This window comes from Lepisosteus platostomus, chromosome 16, assembly GCF_059453375.1.
Source record: "Lepisosteus platostomus isolate fLepPlt1 chromosome 16, fLepPlt1.hap1, whole genome shotgun sequence".
NCBI classification, from domain to species: Eukaryota; Metazoa; Chordata; class Actinopteri; order Semionotiformes; family Lepisosteidae; genus Lepisosteus; species Lepisosteus platostomus.
The window spans coordinates 75,310-96,382 of NC_142626.1; the positions used below are offsets into that span (position 1 = coordinate 75,310).

At 51.7% G+C, this 21,073-nt stretch overlaps 2 protein-coding genes and 1 long non-coding RNA gene across 7 annotated transcripts in view; 1 reads left to right on the forward strand and 2 right to left on the reverse strand.

The window, feature by feature from the left end:
• Positions 1-21,073, forward strand: part of mrpl11 (mitochondrial ribosomal protein L11) — a 21,870-nt gene continuing 797 nt past the window's right edge. For 2 of the 4 annotated variants that reach the window (XR_015927801.1, XM_088609463.1), the window contains exons 1-6: positions 2-228; positions 2,456-2,585; positions 16,217-16,312; positions 16,391-16,484; positions 17,474-17,633; positions 18,898-19,024. Coding sequence is in view for 3 of the 4 variants with exons in the window: in XM_088609463.1 (XP_088465589.1) it covers positions 2,463-2,585; positions 16,217-16,312; positions 16,391-16,484; positions 17,474-17,633; positions 18,898-19,024 (600 nt within the window). In the remaining variant the exon portion in view is untranslated. Of the gene's footprint in view, positions 229-2,455; positions 2,586-16,216; positions 16,313-16,390; positions 16,485-17,473; positions 17,634-17,975; positions 18,114-18,897; positions 19,025-21,073 lie in introns of those variants that run through there. The other 2 variants (XM_088609462.1, XM_088609465.1) reach the window with 2 other exon arrangements.
• Positions 2,266-12,380, reverse strand: tmem265 (transmembrane protein 265). Of its 2 annotated transcripts, XM_088609460.1 has the most exons (3): positions 11,140-12,380; positions 8,840-8,956; positions 2,266-6,443 (listed from the first exon to the last, which is right to left on the reverse strand). In XM_088609460.1, exons 2-3 carry the CDS (start codon positions 8,859-8,861, stop codon positions 5,437-5,439), a joined length of 1,029 nt encoding a protein of 342 aa, XP_088465586.1. In that variant the 5' UTR covers positions 8,862-8,956; positions 11,140-12,380; the 3' UTR covers positions 2,266-5,436. The 2 variants fall into 2 exon arrangements, with proteins under 2 accessions (XP_088465586.1, XP_088465587.1); XM_088609461.1 differs by lacking the exon at positions 11,140-12,380 and having other exon boundaries at positions 8,840-9,600.
• LOC148646480 (uncharacterized) lies at positions 17,991-18,529 on the reverse strand. The gene is made up of 3 exons (XR_015927802.1): positions 18,412-18,529; positions 18,203-18,376; positions 17,991-18,113 (listed from the first exon to the last, which is right to left on the reverse strand). It is a non-coding gene; the product is annotated as an uncharacterized LOC148646480 (long non-coding RNA).

Sequence of the window (21,073 nt, forward strand, 5' to 3'; positions counted from 1 at the left end):
CCACCGGAAGTCCCGCCTCCTCCGTCCCAGTCGAACATGGCGGCGCCCATGAGCTGATCTGCGGCGTGAAGGATACTGTCCCCAGCAGCTGGTGTCTGAGGAGTTTCTCTAGCGATTCTTGGCCGGAGTGGTTGATGTATATCGGGATTCCCATCACTTCTGCACCTTTGATCTTAACTACATTGTTCTCGATCCCACGCTAATGAGTTTATGATCGGTCGCACAGGGGTAAGGCAACCTACTCCTATAATATTTGCGTCGTTCCGTAGTCGTGTGTATATTTTATACTTATGATACCCATCATACACGTGTAAGCAGGTGTGCATATCTATCAGTCTTCTGGTGAAATCATCACCATAGCCCCTATCCCTGTAACTGTTTCATATCTGGAGCTTTTACACTAACGTGTTCAGGCACACGGTGTATCGAATATCCCGGACTTTAATTTATTGCTTGATGGTATTTCCGTTCTTCAGACGGAACCTGGGGCTGGTGTTTCATGCTGTATTGTTTGCTCAGCTACTACTGAATTATTTTCTTCAGAGCGACTTTGATTTGCGCTCCTTTATACCACTGGATTGCTCTACTGGGACAGTTCGAATGAAGTAGCTCGCTCAAGGGTACAACAGCATGGTTTCATCTGGGATTTGAACTCTCGACCTTCCAGTTAGGAGTCCAGATTTACAATCGCCACTCCACACTGCTGCCCACTAGGAACTGATTTCGCAGACAACCATTTAAATAAGTATCGTCCTCGCACACAGACGTATACCCAGTGTGGCCACCAGCAGCCTGAGCCTGTCAGCGAGGCTGGGGAGCCGGGTGACAGGGATGCTGTGCTCTGGGAAGTTACCCTCCTTTCCTATTCCCCCACTGAAATTCTGGGCTTTTTTTTCTCCAGCCAGCAAAGAACCTGCAGTGGGACCTGGAAAAAAGATCAGGTCTCACTTGCTTGTTATTAGAGCTTGTTTCCTACTGACTCAAATACCGTGAGAGGAAATAGCAGACAATATCACAAAGATGGAGATGCACAGAAGTCTCCACTCTTCCATTGCCTTCTAGCTCTCTGGTTAGATCCATCCAGTCACCTCCCCATCCAGCACAACCCCCTCCTCCCTCAGTGTGTGGAACCCCTAAAGGGCTCAAGGGATCCCCTTTAATACACACTGACCCTTTAGCAACAATTCTGTTTATTCCACTACCAGATACTGCAGAAGAGGTGACCATAGTTTAAGGAATATCCCCTCCAGGACCACACTTATCCTTTCATGGGGAAATAAACTACTGAGGACGTACAGCTCCAGTGGTTCTGTAGCTGTTGACCTGGGATCAAACCCACCAGGTGCCAGAACTTCATTGTCTTCATGACCCTGGACAAAACGTACAAATCGAACCCAGGACTCAGGAACTGTGGAACTGTGAAGCAGTGATGCGAATGACCACTCTGGTGTTACAGTATTCTTTCCTAGAAAAGAAGTAGCTTTGTAAACGTTTTCTTCTGGCTTTCAGTAACCCATCTGAAAAGGGGAGCCAAGGTCTGTAATTGTGGGCACTGCACCTGTTTTGTGCCTCAGTGCCTCTGTCAGCCAAATATTGGCAGCAATGCCCTGGTGCGTCTGCAGGTTGCCATTCAGACTTAGATCAAGAAGTACACGTGTGTGCTGATTCCTTCCTTTTTGAGTAGAAGTTTGTCACTGCACTGATGCCATTCAGCCCTTTTCCCACCAGGGGGCACTGTCTACTAATTGCAGACCTCTTGCAATTCCATCTCAGCTCTGAGTGAAATAAAGCCCATTCACTCTGTCACACGCAGTAACAGTGCTGACAGAAATGCTAATAACGTTAGTCCCTGGTCAGATAACACAGCCTGTAGCCATTCTGTTCAATCACTCAACTGCTTCTAATTATGTAAGGATTACAGAGTCATCTCAGTCTGTTTAAATTTGGTATAAAAATTCCAAGTACAGGCTGGAAACTGGGTCACCTTGGAAAATACCTCCGTTAAATATTAATTAAATTCTGAAATTTTTTAATGACTTTCAGTGCTGACAGTCCTAACAGATAGATACTATATACTCAAATACCAATTACCGTGTTTGTGTTATTTTTTAAATGATTTTTTTTTCATTTTGTTCAAATCATTTTTTTCAAAATGTTTAACATAATGTCCTCTTGATCTGGCAGAGCAACGCTCTGGAAGTGCCTGGGGGTACAGGGGCGAGTCTCTGGTTCCTGCTTGAACAGAACGGAGCCCTCAGTCACAGCGATTTTACAAGGATTTATTTCAGTGCTCGTACACACCAGCAGTGTCTGCAGCACTTTACAGGGTGAAACACATAATAATGCAACAGAACGAAGTAAAAAAAGATTGTGAGGACAAGTAGGGGCCGAAGGCCGGAGGGCGAACCGGAAGAGCAGCTGTGCTGACGCTGGGGTCGGTCTGGCCTCCCTGCAGGTAGAGCATGTCGAAGGCGGCGAGGGCAGTGAAGGTGGTGAAGAAGGCGGACGTGGGGAACGTGATCCGGACCATCGTGCGCGCAGGGCAGGCGGCTCCAGGGCCCCCACTGGGACCCATCCTGGGACAGGTAGGGAAGCTCAGCGGTCCGGGGAGATGCTGCTCTGGGGGGTCCAATGAGCTCACAGGCACTGCAGTCGCTGGGAGGACCCTCTGCGTGCTGTGACAACTGTGGCTGGTTCCGCGATGCGTGGCGGTGAGGTCGGGTCGGCCAGCGCTCTGCCCTCCTGTGTGCTGCCATGAGGGTACAGCTGCCCTGAGCTCGAGTGTCGGTGCTGGCGGAGGGAGTGTTGTGTTATAGCATCAGGAAAGAGGAGATGTCCTTCCCCTCCTCCACTCCACTGTGTTTCCAAAGTCAAATCCAATCATGTTCAGGTCATTGAGCTGAATCCCCCTTCCCTCTGCAGCCCTGGGCAGGAGAGATTAAATCTCTGTCACATTCAATACTGCTTCTGAAAACATCTCTCCCGTGTGTGTCTAGTGCTGCGAGACAGTTCAGTGTCCCTGGCGTGTGTGTGTGTGTGTGTGTGTGTGTGTGTGTGTGTGTATACACAGTTCTCTGAGACAGTTCAGTGTCCTTGCCCTTCCCTACATCTGCTGAAACAATCGTTCACAGTCCGAATTTTCCACATCTTTTTGATGTATAGTTTGCTGCAGCATGCTCAGCTCCATTAAAGTGAAACATTGCATGTTTAGTCTGTTTCACTGACATATCATCTCAGTCGTTGGACTATTCGGGTTTAATTGAAAAGCTGAGTTTTGACCGCCTTTGAAGACATTTCTACCAGCTAAGATATATAGGTTATCTTCAGAGTTACCTGTGCAGCTCCTTCTGTTGTCTAACAATCTGAGTGGTGCACGACTTTTGGGATTAAGGTATCAAACAGTGAGTCAGAGTTGTTTTGAGTTCCAGAGAATGATTGATTGTTCCCGTTGTCCAGGATATGATCCTGTGTGATTGTTCCTGTTAGCCAGTGGAGACAAACCCTAAGTTTTTAGTTTATCTACTTCCTGAGTGAAAAAGCTATGATGCTGATGCTGTGCCCTTTGAAGGCATCAGGTATTTCTTAACTATGATGCATTAAGTGTTGCCAATGTGAATGCTAGAGAATAGAGTGGGGTCCATCCATCCATTTTCTTACTGCTTCACCCAATTTAGTGTTGCATGGGAGTCAGAGCCTCTCCTGGCAAGCAGTTGGCGCAAGGCTAGGTTCATCCTGGATGGGATGCCAGTCCATCGCGGGGCACACAGACACCCTGACCGATTTTCCCAGAAGCCAATTAACATACCAGAATCTCTTTGGACTGTGGGAGAAAACAGGAGCCCCCAAAGGAAACTCACACAAACATTGTCAGAACTTCCAAATTCCACACAGGCAGCACCCAGGGATCAAACACAGGGCCCCAGTGCTGTGAGGCAGCAAGGCCAGCCACTGTGCCACCATGCCACCCTGAAGGGGGTCCTGATTGCCATTGGAGTTGTAACACTACTGTACTTTGTACGTCTAGTGGTGCTGAGAGCTCTAGTGCTCAGCGTACACTTCAGCACGCAGCTCTAGTCTGTGCTCCGCCCTGAGGGCTGACTGGAGCTGACAGGAGAGTTGCTGGCAGTGGGCCATGAAAGTGTAAATAAATAAGCCACAGCAGGAACATCTGACAGCTTCATAAGGGCATAATTAAGAGTGGAAGCAAATTCTCACAAGCAGGACAAGAAAACAGAAAAATCTAACAGCATTACTAATGGATTACTGCCGCAGCACAGACAGCAGGAACAAACCCGATAATGAAGGAAGCGAACTGTGAGGCGCTCGCTGTTTCTGCATCTGTCTGCCCAGCACTGAAGAGCTCCAGCGAACACAACGTGGGCACTGGGAACATACCCATTCTGCCTCTCCAGTGACAGGCTGGACCTTTCCAGTGAGCCCCAGCTGGGCAAAGCGCGATGGAGGGTATCAGTGTATCGGCGCCACAGCCGTTACTGCAGAAGGGAGGAGTTGTTGTAGAGCAGACGGGCTCAGAGCCCTTGAAGATGCAATTGGAACAGCAGCTACTGTGTTGCAGCTCACAGACAAGGTTTCGGAACACTGACTCTGACAGGAGTGCCAATCCCTGTAGCTCTGTAAAGTAATTAAAGCCTTGCTTTGCATTCTTGATAGCAGATGTATGTCGGGGCTCTTAGCGTTTTGACAAATGGCCCCTAGTTCTAATTGAGAAAAGGAAATGGTTGGCGCACAGGGGCTTTTCCAACAGTGAAACTGACCCGCACAGTTGCACACTGCTATAAATCAACAGTAGGTCACACGTCAAGAAAAGTTCCTTGACTAACTGCTGGCATTGTTGTACTGCTGTGCCTGCTGGCTGGCTGGGCAGGGGAGGCAAATGAGGCAGGTTGTCTTTAATGAAACAGTGGAAGTAAATGAGGCAGTGCTTTAAAGAAGCTGCAGGGGCTCCCCTCAAGGCCGCTCCCCCTAGACCAGGAGGCTTCAGGACGTGTTTGAGGAGGGTGTCCAGCCTGAGCTGGGAATCTCTGGGTGGAGGTCTCTCTCCAGACCCTCAGATTCAAGTCCAGAACAAACTTGTCAGGTCTGTGTCACTCCAGTCTGAGGGTGGGCTAACCCTAATTACAGACTGGCCCACGGGCTTGGCTGTCCAGGCCTCGGCTGTTTTGGGCGAGAGACTGGCCGGCACCTGGGCGTTGTCTCTCGCCTCCTTCCTCCCCTCTCTCTCCCGTCCCTGCGGTGAAAGGAAAGCCACTTAGCGCTGGTTACAGCCCTGCCCAGGGGTGTGTATTACCTGTGCATGGGTAGACCGCTGCTCTGGCGCAGTGCAAACACAGGCCCTCTTGGGAGCATCACCTCCGGAGGAACCCGGGCCAGCTGTGTTTCCCAGGGGGCCAAGCTACTGCTGCAGGCAGGACACCGCTACAGCTCCCTGGTGATGAAAGAGGGTCCCAGGCTGTCCTCGGTGGGCTCCGTGCCGTCAAAGGGGGCCGGTGGGGTGTGGGCATGTGAGAGGGGCAGGGGGGCCGCCAGGGCGTGGCGGTGCCTGAGGGAGGTGCTGCCCAGCTCGGGCCCAAGGCCCTGCGAGGACTCAGCCAGCTGCCGCGGGTATCGCAGCACCGCGCAGAGCTTGATGACAATCGCCAGCACATTCTTGCCCAGGAAGACGGTAGAGACTCGCGGGTCGTGGTACCAGAGCATGTTCCCCCCGCGGATGAAGAGCGTGACCACGTTGATGGTGGCCAGGCTGAGGACGGGGTACACCATCATCCTGTGGGGCACGATGTTCTCGCCCTGCATGCTGATCTCACTGAGCGACACACAAGGCAGCACGAGCAGCAGGACGTAGCAGTAGAAGAAGATCAGCCCCTCTGCCCAGAGGGGCAGCGCTTTCTTCTGGGGTTCCCACAGGTTGGCCTGGATGTCCAGCACGTCTAGCAGGTCAATGACCACCCAGAAGAGCCGGTTGCGCAGGTCCTCCTTCTTGCGGAAGCCAGTGACATACTCCATGTGGTCTGTGGCCACCAGGATGACAAAGAGGGAGGGAATGGAGATGGACAGCAGGAGTGTCAGGGTCTTGCGGGCCAGCGGGTCCGGCGTTCGCCTGTCCGACTTGTAGTTTTGGTAGACGAAGTACAGCTTGATCTCCAGCACGAAGATGAAGAGGAACCACAGGACCATGGCGTAGCCTCGCTTGGCAGTCTTGACCTCGGCGCCGACCCAGACTGCCACGTACCGCAGGACAATGAGGAAGCACAGGTCCCCGACTAGGACCATGATGCAGACCCCAATCTTCTTGGGCCCCAGGTTCTGCTCCACCAGGTACACGTCCATCACTGCCATGGTGGACACGATCACGATGGCCGACATGCAGACGTGGGGCTTGTTGGTAGGGGGAGGTGGGGCCATGCTGCACTGCACTCCGCAGCCTGTAGAGAGGGAGAGAGGAAACGGCGATCAGTCTGGAAAGACAGGAGGGCAGAGGAAACAGCGATGAGTCTGGAAAGACATAACTCTGTTGCCTTAGTCATTGCTTGGTTTTTGCAGCTTTAGCTGTTTCTCTCTGTGTGAGATACAGCACTCAGCCCCTGCATGTGCTGCTGGAGGTGTTTGTATGTCACAGTGCACTGGAACAAACCTTCCTCTGTTCCTCCAGGTAGTTCTGCAGGCACCTGGCCACCCTCACAGCCTGCACATGTCTGCTGAGACCTGCAGACAGAACTGTTGCTCAGCCCTCCTCTCCTGCAGGCTGCCTTCCTATCGGGGCTGGGGAAAGGCTGACTGCTGTACAGACCCTCTGGATGAGCTCTGAACATGACACTCAATTTTCCCAGCTTAGTGCTCCCCCACCTGCTTCATTTTCCTCCTCTGGATTTGGCTGCTGGGCTGTGCTGTGTCTGGCCAGCAGCCCCAGGAGAGCCATCCACTGGCTGCGCTCCCCAGCCCCTGCCTGTTCCCATTCTGCATGACATATGGGCAGACTTGTGGAGTCCTTGACAGCAGTAGTCAACGCTGAGATGTGACAGAGCTACAATTGCCTTTCAGATTTTATTATGCAGCTCCTTGTTCTTGCTGGAAGTCCTCTCTGTCGTCATTAACGGATGTGATATCCGCTGTTTCATGAGTGAGACAGAAGAGCAGGCCTGTCACACTGTCTTTAGGTTCTCCGTATCCTCTGTTCTTTGATTGACGTCAGTCGAAACCACCTTTCTTAACAGGCTTTTTATGTCAAGTCTGTTTCTCCACATCAGTAAAGAGAACCACACTTGTTTTAACTCTCTGGTCTCAGGTGGCCCTAGTGCTGTTTTTTGGAAGCAGCATCGAAAGACTGATTGTTTCTGACATAGAAGTTTTTCTCTCTAAATTAGCGTCTAATTCAATTAAAGAGCTCCACTCGAGCACTCAGACAGGAAGAGGTGGGGAAATGTGCTCGGAGAGCTGTGCTCACAGGACCTGGACTCAGTATCTCCGGCTCACAGGACTCCTGAATCCCCTGAGCAGAGCATCGCTCAGGACATCCAAGAAATTCGGTCCTGATTGCTGAGGTCTGGAGACAAATTCTCCTGGTGCACAGGCAGTGAGTCTTTGCCGAACTGGCTCTGCTTGGAATTTTGATCTCTGTGTCTTTGAAAGAGCTTGCTGGATGCCATTGAAAAATAACTCTGATCCTGCATTCAGTATCGTCAAAGAAAGTGGTCTAATTGCTGATGTACTTAGACAGAGTGTTAAAATGCACCTCGTAGGAACCCTCAGTTTGCACCTTTGCTCTGGATGTAAACTAGCATCTTGTTTCAGCCCTTGCTGCCCAGGTGCACCCAAGGGTGTGCGAGTTTCTGAGATTTTGGGGATGAGACTGCAGAGAAGCAGTTATATAGACCGGGCTTCACAGAGCATTTTCACTCAAAATCAACTGACGCTTACGTCTCCCACTCAGTCCACATCCCCCTGTGCCCCGCCACTGCTGCCTGTAATCCTACAAAAGCACTTCGACAAGAGGGATTTGGAGCAGTAAATCTCTCCCCCTGAACTTCAAATCCTCATTAAGGCTCAACGTAGTGTGTCAGCTCTGAAATCGATCAGCACGGCATCCAGAATGAATTCTGCCCACAGAGCTCATTCACAGGCCTGCGGCTGTGCAGTCAGGGAAATCACAATGAATAAAAAATGTACAATAAGTGTTCAGCTTTTCAGCAGAGACATTTAAATATTTTATTAAATATTTGATGACTCCTGTGGACTGTGAAACTGTTTTTTTAAATGGCTTGCACATTGGACATGTTAGGCTTACTGTTGCAATATGAGTCTTTAGAGCCCCCCCGAATTCTGCCCTTGCCATCCGAGCTACCAAGGCTACTTTATTTTATATAGCGCCTTTAAAAGTAGCTTCTCGGAGTGCTTTACAGTAAGTGGACAAAAACTGTGATAGGAAATAAAATGTTAGTACAGTAAGAAAAAAGAAAATAAGGGTTTTAAGTGCAGTATACGATGCAAATCAATTAAAGTTTCTGCGTCTGGATTTGAAGATGCTCTGTAAAATGACTGTTCCTCATCCTTAAGGACCAAATTGCAGAGCTCTGGGGAGCAGGAGAGCGCCAGGTGGGCATGGTGACTGTGAAATAAAACGCCTGCTGTCTGGAAGGGCTGATGCTTGTGTCCCGGGCTGGACAGACACGGCAGGGTGCTGGTTGGGCCCCAGTGCTCTCCACCAGCGCTGGGACGGGGGAGCTGGGACAGGCTGCAGTATTTCGGAGCGTCCTGGTGCTGTTCTGAAGATATTAAAAGGCACTTTGGCCTTTGTAACCCGATCAATAGACTTGTACAGTACCTGAGCCCAGAGCAGCAGACATCACTCTTCCCCAGGAAAAAGAGCTGTTTGTAACCAGGGTCCTGACAGCTGAGTCTCACCCAGGAGCTTTAAGATGTGAGACTGGAACAGTGCTGCCTGTGTGCACAAAGAAAAGCGCTTTTGATTCATTCCAGCGGCTTTTATCGCCTTAATGAAGTGTTGCGGTGTGATGTTAACGGTAAATAAATACGCCATGGAGGAAGGGGGCTGTGCCAGCGCGCGGTGATGGATCTGGAGCAGGGGCACTGAGCCAGATGCCCATCAGAGTGGTTTGTGCTCCCAAAACGACTTGTGGCTATAAATGAATTAGCAGGCATTAATCACAGGCTCGGGCAGAGGCGCCGGGCTGCGCAGCCAGAAACGAGGTGACAAATGATCCAATCTCGCTGTGAGCCCCTCCAACACACACAGAGCAGTTCGCAAACCCACCAAGAGGGGACACTGTCATATTGTTTCATACTCAAGCTTGTCAGTCTGGGGAAATGTGACCTAGTACAGTATTCTCCAACATTTACACCCCTCAGTGAGGAAAGCTGTTTACATTAACCAAACTCAGGCACAGTCCTCCATGCAGAGATGTAAGCTGGGTCTCCAGGGGCCCATGGGTGCCCAGCTGTCTGTAGCCACCCAGGGGCAGGACCGTGTGACGAGACGCGGGAGAGCGATGCAGCAGCTGGCCCGGTGAGTGACCGAGGGCTCTGTGGATCAGTGATGGCCAGGGGGGCTGTAAGGGTCCCGCCCTTTAGTTACTAAGAGTGGCACAGCAGGCAGTGCCAGGGCTCCTGAGTCCCAGCTGAGCCTTACGGGTCTTGTGGCTTGCTGTCATGTGACCCCCAGAAGCAGGTAGCCGAAGGGGGAAGATCCTAGAAAATGTGTTGTGCTTCTGTCCAAGAGAAGGTTACAGGCAGCAATTAGTCCAGCGGTCCTGGTGGTGTCTAGTGCTGCACTGGAGAGAATGGAGCTGTGTTTCTTCATAGTAGTGCCAGTTTACAGGCTCTGAAACTGCAAAGCCAGAAAAACTGGGTGCACTGTCCCAGGAACCATGCTGGTGCGTTATCTGTGCCAGTGCAGTGCCAGCACATCTCCACAGTTCTGACCCCTGTCCCCTGTGTCCATCTCCTCCTCCTTACACAGGACACTGACGCCTGTCCCCTGTGTCCATCTCCTCCTCACACAGGACACTGACGCCTGTCCCCTGTGTCCATCTCCTCCTCCTTACACAGGACACTGACGCCTGTCCCCTGTGTCCATCTCCTCCTCACACAGGACACTGACGCCTGTCCCCTGTGTCCATCTCCTCCTCACACAGGACACTGATGCCTGTCCCCTGTGTCCATCTCCTCCTCACACAGGACACTGATGCCTGTCCCCTGTGTCCATCTCCTCCTCCTTACACAGGACACTGACGCCTGTCCCCTGTGTCCATCTCCTCCTCACACAGGATACTGACGCCTGTCCCCTGTGTCCATCTCCTCCTTACACAGGACACTGACGCCTGTCCCCTGTGTCCATCTCCTCCTCACACAGGATACTGAGGCCTGTCCCCTGTGTCCATCTCCTCCTCACACAGGACACTGACGCCTGTCCCCTGTGTCCATCTCCTCCTCACACAGGACACTGACGCCTGTCCCCTGTGTCCATCTCCTCCTCCTTACACAGGACACTGACGCCTGTCCCCTGTGTCCATCTCCTCCTCACACAGGACAGTGACCCCTGCCCATTGTGCATGGACAGTGGACAGGACACTGACCCCTGTCTGCTGTGCATGGACAGTGGACCGGACACTGACCCCCGTCTGTTGTGCATTGACAGTGGACAAGACACTGACCCCTGCCCGCTGTGCATGGACAGAGGACAGGACCCTGACCCCTACCTGCTGTGCATGGACAGTGGACATGCACCCCCCCACCCCCCCCCCCACACACAGACACACTGGACTGGAGTCCCAACCCGCAGGCGGCGCGAGAGAGGAGCTCGGTCTTCACTGGTTTCGCTCCTGCCCGACAGGGTTAAAAATCTGAAACTTTTCTTAAAATTCGCGTGAAAAAAATAACGCCTTCAACCGAAGGAATACCGATTTTCTTTCAGATAAAGTTATCAGCTACTTTTAAATTGTTTCGTAAAGCACTGCATTTGCACTGTGTAGCAGCTGGCCCTGTTTGAACACGGCGTGTTGTTACTGTTTGCGTGTAATTTAAATGCATTTCTGAAATAAGCAGTTGAGAGTGTGCTTTGTCTAAATGTATGAGTGGTAGCGGATATGAAAAGAAAATATTCACCAGGTTTAAGACGCTCAGTTCTTGAATGACGATTGATCGCAGATCGAGGAATTGAACACACTTCGATTGTCAGTTCAATAACATCCGAACCCAAGCAAAGACCCTTTTCGGGTTCAGCAATCCGACGCAGTTGCAAACCCGGTTCTTTTCCAGCCACGTTTCGGTTCTAACTGGTGTTTCCGGTGCAAATCTGACCCTTGAGATCGCAGGCGCTGGTTCGGTTCAGTTCTTCGCAGGGCGGGTTCCGAACCTCTCGGGAGAGTTCAGGAGCGGTCTGGGGAGAGCCGCTCACAGGCAGGGTCATTTCTGTGGTGCCTCTTCTACAGTCAATCCTGAAAACCGCTGAACTTCGCTTTTCGCCCGCGGCAGGACAGCCCTACAGCCCCGGCGAGCCGTGACTGTGCGTTTTCACACTAATTTCATTAATTTCGTTCCTGCGACTTTGCCCGGGCTGCGCGCCACCACAGCGGGGACGATGTGACTGCCGAGCGCGGTCTGTTAGAAGCCGGTTAAGCAACGCTAATGCGCCGGTAAGTCCGTGAGCGCTTCTCCGGGGACCCGGGTGCTCTGCGGTTCGGGCTGTGATCAGAACCTTGTGTTCGGTCCGCCGGTCTGGCGGGACACGGCTCGGAACTGCAGTCTTTCCTCCGTGATCCTCGTCCACAAGGCAGAGAGGTCCGAGGCGCCCCGCCTTATACAGGTAGGTCGCCGGAGGTCTGTCCGGCTAGCGGTGGGAATAGCAGCAGGAGTATTTCTTCAGTGGAGACGAGTCCCGTGCCGTCCCCGAGGCAGGTCTGATCCTCTCGCACACAGACCGATGTTACAGCTTTAATTAATCATCTTTAATTGAGCTCGTCTTCAGCGCCCTGCCGAGTACACTAGAAATCTGTTTCCTCGCAGTCACCCCACGGGCTGAGTGCGTCACGATATATTTTAACTTTGGAAGCGTTTGTCCTTTAAGACATCTGTGCTGCTACAGAAATCCGTTTTCAGTTCCGTAGCGTCAAGTTTCTCGTCTCCGGCCGCTATCGGTTACACAGCACAGCGTAAAAAAAAACGTGAGAAAGTAGAGGTTTCACGGGAGGGTTGTGCGCCAGTACGTCCCGGAGCCGCGATCGGTTTCCCGGTCTGTCCCGGCAGGTCTGAGTGCTGACCGTCTCCGGTCCCGGTAATGAGGGCGCAGTGTTGAGCTCCCGTTTGTGATGGCGCTCTGAGAGCGCCCCTCCGGGCGTGTCTGGCAGGAAATGTGCCTGCTGGTCCAGTAACCCGGTTCTCTGCCGTCACGCGTGTTCCTGCGTGTCAGTGTACAAGAAGTGTAATGCAACTGTACTGTACAATAATTACATTTGGACTTAGGAACAGCAGGAGTAACTAAAGTCCAGCGTTTTCACTTTTGCACTCCAGAGTGTCAAACCACAGCTCGCTCTCTCACTCCCTGTCTCTGTGCACTGGCCAGCGTGCTCCTGGAAGTATCGCAGACAGTGGATCACTGCAGCCAGAAGCTCCAGTCAATGAGCAGTGGAGCACAGCAGGGGCACAGGGCAGAGCTGTGTTCTCGCTGCTCGTCTGGCCGGTGAGATACAGGCTCCTTACAGCCGGGTCTCTCCACCTGCGCCGGCCGGAGCACGCTGGCGCGAGAGGGGCAGACTGGTGGCGGTGTCTCACCCCCCTTCCCACTGATCCAGAGCACAGCTCCTCTCGCTTGCCACCTGTCTCACGGTCTCGTATTCTTAATCACACGCTGCTGATGGAGTCGTTCAGCCTGCTGTGCTCACAGGCAGTGTCGCCCTGCATTCATAAGGCTAGAGAAAGCAGGCTGCCTTTCCAGCAAGATCGCTCTGTAGCTGTGAGGAGAAGAGCAGCTCATTGTTGTGGGTGATTTACAAGTAATTCTCCGGCTGTTAAAAGAGCTGTTGGATGTGGACACGCCCCCAGCCTGTGTCTCTCGCTCTCGGCGTCCTCCGGAGACGACAGCCCGTGACACAGGGAGAATGTCTTTGGTCTGAAAAGATGTTAATGTGCATAACTGCCTCATACAGGAGGCACATCTCAACCTTTCAACAGGTTTTTAATATTCTGCGCACAGATCTCTGAAATACAGTAGGACTCATTCCTGGTGGGGGCAGGGATTGTACCTGCAGGATCTTATCCTGATCGCTGGCTTGAGGGCCAGGCAGACCCCAGGCATGTGTACTCTGTGTCCAAGACCCCAATCCCTGTCCTGCCCTGCACCCCTGTGCCCCCATCACCTGTCCTGCCCTCTACCCCAGTCCCCGTCCTGTCTTGATCGTCTGGGAAGCTGGTGGACAGCAGAGGAGCCCTTGGCGCTCGGCTTCCCTTCAGATTCCCCTCAGAGGGAGGTTCTGGTGAATTAAAGAAAAGGCCGCAGTTTTGAAAATGAGCCGATGAATATTTAATTACTTTTCTGAAGTTTTTTTTTTTACTTGGAATAATTATCTGCATCTCGGTGATTTATGGCAGCTGAGATCAGCTCTCTGGGGCTGCTGTCACCTGAGCAGCGGAGAGGCTCATACATCACCCACAGGAAATAACAGCCTGGTGAAAGCTGCAGGTGAAGATGAAGAGGCAGGGAAAGGCCAGTTATTCCCTGGAGCAGAAGACATTAGGAATGGGCCTGAATTCTGTACTGAGTGTGTTCTCATCTTAGTAACGCCGGTAGCCAGGGGATGAAGAATCAGAATTAATCAGGGCGAGCTGCTTCCTCTGCCGAGCGCAGGGACAGGGGAACAGGCTGTGAGGGCAGTTTCAGGCCACAGCCGCGCAGGGCAGGAGACGGGTGGATGGGTCTGCAGACAGCCTTGGAGCTAAGAGGTGTTCCGCAGTACGGATAGAGCCAGCTGGGGAACATTTCACACCCCGGAGTGGAACAAGGTCACGTTTGGAAACTGAGAAGGGATTTTTTCGGGACCGGGTGTCTGGAACAGGCCTTGCACTAAGGAAAGAACATTTTTGGATGGCATGGCTGCATTTGTGACCACAGCGCCAGTGGAAGGGAGGGAGGAATCATTTAACTGACACTAATCTCACTCCACACAAAGCCCACAGTCAACACCAGGCAGCAAAACAGGCGTGTAATCGCCGACAAGTCGAGCCCCTCGTCAGCGTGTCTGTGTGTGGCTGACCCCAGCCTCGGCCTCAGACAGGTTCCCGATCCTGTGACTGGGCTGGCCCAGTTCAGCGCCATGCCCTCTCTTGCCTGCTCGCTGGCACAGGGAGTGACAGTGCTGGGCTGGGCCAAGGCAGGAGAGCTCCTTCTTGCTGTGCTCAGTTACTGGTTAACTCCCTTCCAGCCCGCTGACGTCTGTGTGAACTAACTTCTTCCTCCATTTCATACTACTGTAATGATAATCACATCAGAAGCACTGGAGACTGGTGATACATTCCTGAATCATTCATGAGTACGATCAACACAGCTCCATCAGTCTCTAATCTTCACAGCCCTCTGACTGTGATCAGCACAGACCCATTGTTCTCCAGCCAGTTACTGCACAGTCCCAGCAACCATTGCACTGCTCTTCCAGGCTGTAAGCTGAGAGACGTTTGTGAGGTGTGCTACTCCTTCACAGAATTCATCCTTCATCCCCTCACTCACTCCTCTCGTTTTGGAAACTGACAGAACTGGGAAGTCTCAGCAGCACAGGTTCAGCTCTAGGGAATGAAGCACAGCTTCTCTGAGCCACACCAGCAAGAACAGCACCTCTCTTCTTGTTACAGAGCTGCTTTGTATTCAGAAGGACTGTCTCACAGACATCTCTGCCGGAGCACTGCAGTATTCAGGAGTGTGTCAGCATGTTGCAGTGTACCCCAAGCGTGTCACCGTGTTTCAGTGTGTCTCTAGTGTACCCCAAGCGTGTCACCGTGTTTCAGTGTGTCTCTAGTGTATCTCTATTGTGTCGCTGTGTTTCAGTGTGTCTCTAGTGTATCTCTATTGTGTCGCTAAGTTTCAGTGTGTCTCTAGTGTATCTCTGTTGTGTCGCTGTGTTTCAGTGTGTCTCTAGTGTATCTCTATTGTGTCGCTAAGTTTCAGTGTGTCTCTAGTGTATCTCTGTTGTGTCGCTGTTTTTAAGTGTGTCTCTGGTGTGTCAGTGTTTTGAAGTGTGTACACAGCAATGGTTGTGCTTCCCTGTGTGTTTGTGTCTACTGGGGTGTAGTAGATAGTTGTGTGGTACATAGTGTGTGTTGGAGTGTGATTGCAGGAGGGTCAGAGTCTCTGTGTGTGTTTTTGCATTATTGATGTTTATAGCTGCAGTGTGGCAGTACAATCATAAGCAGTTGTCACCCAGTCATATTTTTCTATTATTTTTATTTATTTCTTTTTCTTATTTCTCAGAAGAGATAGAAGATGGTCTTCATTACCGGCTGGGATCGACTCGGCCAGCCAGGGGTTTTTCCATTAGGACTGTAATGATTAATTTCGGCTCTGGCTTTGTGGATTGGTTATGGAGCGACGCTCTTGAGGGGTGACGTTCAGACGTGAGCAGGGTGCAGAAAGAGAGAGAGGGAGACCAAGCGAGGAGTCGTACAGAATTAACACAGCCCAGCTCTGGCGATTTCCCACAGAAATGTTACAGTGTCGTTCTCAGCTCTACCGCGGTTTCTGTCGTTTCAGTGAGGGGCTCTGCCCACAGCCAGGGTGTCAGCGACAGGCTCTGTAATCAGTTGGGGAGTCTGTCCCTGTTGTGCTCGTTTTCAGAGAGGTATTTGGAAGAAGAGAAGTCTCGGTTTGTGGCGCAGTAGTGAGGGAAATGTAGGAGGTACTGAGGTGACTGGGGGGCCCGTCCATCCCGTTCCTGCTGCAGGGTGTCTGATCCGCCCAGCAGTTACATCTTTATGTACGAGCAGCGCTTGTTAGGGCCAGTAGCGTTGAATAAGGGAAATGAGGAGTGTGTGACCAGTGTCACCTCGAGACAGTGCATCAGCCTGCAGCTTTAATGGGCTGGAGTGTCACCCAGCCCCTCTGTGGCAACACAGGTCTGCGAGTCTGGATCCTGAGGGCTCCCTGTCCGCCTGTCCGCCTGTCCGTAACACTGTTGTCTGTGTCTGTCTGTCTGTTCAGAGGGGGATTCCCATTGGTCAGTTCTGCAAGGACTTCAATGAGAAAACCAAGGACATCAAGGAAGGGATCCCACTGCCAATTAAGATCTTCGTTAAGGTCAGTCCTCCATTCCCTACACCTCTTCCTCTCCTGCTCGGCTTGGCTGAAGGGTCACTAACAGCCATCTGCTCTCAGCCTGACAGGACGTACGAGCTGAAGATCAGCCAGCCCACGGTGTCCTACTTCCTGAAGGCCGCAGCGGGCTTGGAGAAGGGCGCGGGGAGGACAGGTGGGGCCCCTGCCGACAGACAGACAAGCGGAGACACTGCTGTGTCAGGCGGGTCGTAGTCAGTCACTGCTTCGCCTTCACTGTTGAAGAGTCCGAGAGCTGAGCAGTGGTCGGGTGGCTCTTCGATGAAAAGCCCATCAGTTTGGTGTTGTGTCCTTACAAGGTCTAGCGGTCTGTCGCCGAGTGTCTGGCCAGGAGCACTGCAATGGCTTGAGTTATTAAACATTGTGCAAGGATCCGACGAGCAGGGAAGGTTCAACCAGACCCAGATCGTGCGAGAGCTGGCTCTGTAGGGTCCAGACAGACGGGTTGCCCTCTGCTCCAGCTCTGAGGACAGTTCACTGACCTGTTGAGTTCTGACAAGCCGAGCTCGGGCTGCAGCCCTGTCTTCCTCCATGCCCATGAGTGAAGAATCCCACCCTTACGCTGACTGCTTTCACCGTTGATCAGTCAATCACTTTTATTCTCACATTGCACGGAGCTTTCTCCAGGTACTTCACACAAATTGTACGATACAAAAACTCACATTGTTCACATTTTCTGTGTTCATTGGCTTTGTTAGTAGTTTGGCAAAAGACACTTAACTGTATCACTGAAGTTAAGACGACTCTATTACAACCTCTGGCGCCCTCTTGTGGAATGTGTTGGAAATTTACACAGACCGCCAGGAATTAGGAACCTGGAAAAATACTTTCCACAATCATTCATGAAAAATAACACATTTCAAAATATTTTGTGAGTGTTTAATGCAAAGTTGCATGCACAGTGGAACTGTAAGAGGTTTTTAAATTAAATAAAAATTACTTATTTCTGCAAACTCTTTCTTCAGGTCCGTTGCTCTCACAGCAGGGAGAGACAGTGGTAGACAGTGCCTTGACTGTCCCTGGCTTTTGTGTGAGTGGTCACTCTGTGCGAGTGGTCAGTGCAGTGATAGTGTACAGTACTGCCTATTGCCTTGAGTCAGTGGTCAGTTTCTCCTGCACACACAGGTCATGAAGTTGCAGGGATGGTGTCGGTGAGGCACGTGTATGAGATCGCACAGGTCAAGGTGAAGGACGAGAGCTTCGCACTGCAGAACGCCTCCCTGGCGACGGTTGTCAAGAGCATCATCGGCACCGCACAGTCCCTGGGGATCAAGGTGGTCAATAAGTAAGGAAATCCACTATCATCTTCACAACCTCCACTGCTTTCTTTCTGCTTTATTCTCAGTGTCTCAATAACTGTCCACCGCCCTCACTGTCCACTGCCCTTATTGGGTCCCTCACTGTCCACTGCCCTCACTGGGTCTCCCACTGCCCCCACCGCCCTCACTGTCTCCCCCGACTGTCCACTGCCCTTGTTGGGTCCCCCACTGTCCACTGCCCTCACTGAGTGACCTCCTCTCATTACTGAACATTTTCTTGTTGGCTCTCACTGCCTCGGCTCCCTCGGGGAGCTCTGTCCCCAGGGGCTGTGTCTGTGTCAGCGTGCGTCTGTGTCCTCTCTCTGCAGTCTGTCCGCCGAGGAGTACGCCGCCTTTCTCCAGCAGAAGGAGGAGAGACTGAGGCAGGAGCAGGAGGCTGCTGCCGCAGAACTCACTGTGTCCAGCAAGAAGAAGTGATTGCAAACCTGTCGCTCCCTCTCGCACACCTGTACCTGTGTTGCTCCTCACTCACAAACCTGTACCTGTGTTGCTCCTCACTCACAAACCTGTACCTGTGTCGCTCCCTCTCACACACCTGTACCTGTGTCGCTCCCTCTCACAAACCTGTACCTGTGTCTCTCCCTCTCGCAAACCTGTACCTGTGTTGCTCCCTCTCGCACACCTGTACCTGTGTCGCTCCCTCTCACAAACCTGTACCTGTGTCTCTCCCTCTCGCACACCTGTACCTGTGTCGCTCCCTCTCACAAACCTGTACCTGTGTCTCTCCCTCTCGCACACCTGTACCTATGTCGCTCCTCACTCACACATTGGATGCCAACAGCTCTATCACATACCCACCAATGCCTGTATTTAAGTATGTTTGATATTTAGTGGGAGACTTCATAGTCAGACCCCCTGTCTCCTCAGACATGTTTGCGCTGAGCAATTCTGACACGTACATTCATCAGATATGCTAAACTGTAACATGGAGCCCAGGTCACAGATGACTGTTATAGAAATAAATAAACTTTTTGTTTTGGTTATCTAACAGTAAAAAATTGCTTGTCGTTACTTAACTACAGCTTCACTCAGCAGGAGTTCTGTACCGGGCTGAAACGGGCCGGAGGTTCAGTAGGGGTGGCTCTACCTGGTCCTGCTTCTCTCATGACTAAAGCGGTTCTGCTTTAATAATAATAATAATAATACTCAGATGGAATTTGGTAAGATCCTCCTGCTCTGCCAGTGGGAATCATTACCAGAGCACCGATCTCTTCCTCATTTCACCTGCAGATCACTCCTCCTCAGTCTGTGGCTGTTGCCTGTAGTGACCACAAGAGGGCACCACAACACTAGCAGTGAAGGAAGTCTGTGGCTGTCCACTTTATGCTGTCAGACCGTGATCCCTCTGTCCAGCCTGGTCAGTGCTCTCTAATCTGGAGTGGTCATTTTGTCTCTGAGGATGTCCACTCTGTGCTGATGGACCCTGATCCCTCTGTCCAGCCTGGTCAGTGTAATCTGATCCTGCTGGGTTGAGGTCTCTTTGTCATTTGGAGTGGCTAAAGCAGAGAACAAAAACACCTGTTTTTTACACACACATGCACATAGCAACAGCACAGAGGAGATGATGAGGATAATAGTAGTAATAATAATAATCCCACACAACACAAACAAGTGGCTAAATATAACTCTGGCACAGTTCACACAGACAGGCAGCACAGCACAGTGAGCAATTCCTCGTGACTCTGAGGGAGCAGGCTGGACCTTCTCTCCCGCTGAGCTGCCCTGGGACAGACAGTCTGGGCAGGGGGACCAGTCTGGCCACACTGTGGCTTCCCGATGCAGGCAGCAGGGCAGGGGTCTGCTGCAGGGGAGACTGTAGTCTCATCCTTCGGATGAGACGTAAAACTGAGGTCCTCGCTCTCTGTGGTCATTAAAAAATCCCAGGGCGTTTCTCGAAAAGAGTAGGGGTGTAATCCCGGCGTCCTGGCCATATTTCCCCCTGGTCTTTACCAATCATGGCCTCCTAATGACCCCCCTCTCTGAACTGGCTCCATCGCACTATAGCAGTGTAAGCAATTAGTAGTATTAGTATCCAGAGCTCGGCGCTGCTCAAGGACCTCACAGGCAGTTCAATGCTTCACGAGCCAGGAAACCACTGCATACTGCGGCCGCCTCTAGGAAGAGACCGTGTCTGTGCCGTTCAGAGCAGAGGCCTCGGCCCTGGTTTCGCTCCTTGAGCACCGAAGGAGGCCACTGAGAAAGAAGTTCTATTTTTAACCTTCTTCTTGTCTCAACGACTGTGTTGCTAAGTGCTCTTGTGGATAATGAGCATATGAGCCCCTCAGTGCACAAGAGGGAGGAGAGGACAGGTGGAGGGTGAAGGTCTTGCATGTTGTTTTAAAAAGGCACCTGTCAGAACGTCAGCCAAAGACAATTGGCATGACCTGCACTCCTGCCCTCCTGCCTTCCCGCCCTCCTGTTGGGCTTCTCTCCTGCCCTCCTGCTCTCCTTTTTTCCCAAGCTCCAGCTGAGCTGTGTCATTCCCAGCAGGCCTTGCAAAAAGATGGGTTCCAGACCTTTCCTGCTCCCCGAAACCTGGCCGCAGCACCTTGGACTGGGAAACCTCCCACCTGTCTCTCTGTCTCCCTCTTGCTTTCCTGGACCACACGGCGCACCTGGAGACTAAGAGGGGCATTTAGGACTGAAATAAGGGGCACTGTTTTACACAAAGAGTGGTGGGGGGAGGTCAGGAGCAAATGGCCCAGTTATTTTGTCAAACCCAGTACCCAGGTTTCTTAAAACAAACACCCAGATGAAATATTCAGTTTACAATTAGCTTGGATATAGAAAGCAGAGCAGAAGAGCTGAACAGCTTCCTGTGCCTTCTCTCTGTCTCTTTCTTCCTCTTGCTGACCCTCCCGCAAAGCACAGCACAACCTGATTCTAGCGGGGGGTTGCTCCTACCTGCAGTGTGTCGATTGAAGGCTGTGACTGCGGCCCGGTTCTGGGCAGACCCTACCTGCGCAGTGCCGTCAGTGGCTGGGAGTGGGCTGGCTCTGTTCTTCAGTCTATCCTTCAGTGCAGCAGAGCAGAGGAGGCTGGAGGGGGGCTTTCAGAGTCTCTGCAAGACAATCCAATCAATTAGTGCACAGAGAAGAGGGTGGAGGGAGGCAGTGGATTGATAAGTGACTGTCTTTCTTGTCATCTCTGTTAATAGAGGAGCACTAGAACTCGGTCTCCGTGCAGGAAAGCTATATATAGAATTCTATAGAATTCATCTCCACTGCAACGACCATGTCAGGGGGGTCTAAGGGCGTGATGGTTGTGTGCCTATTGCTGGTTTGCGCATCTGTTAAAAAAAACACAAAAAGCATGAAACATGCCGATTTTTGGTATTAACAGAAGAAATGTTACCAGAGGTAGCCATTTCCTGCATCAAGCTCATTGATTGCTAGTATTTTCTGAA

Coding starts and splice junctions, on each gene's coding strand:
- tmem265 (XM_088609460.1), bottom strand. CDS start 8,861: ATGTCTGCTGCTCTGGGCTCAG. Junction 6,444..8,839: donor GTCTGCTGCTCTGGGCTCAG/GTACTGTACAAG, acceptor CCCTCTCTACAG/GCTGCGGAGTGCAGTGCAGC.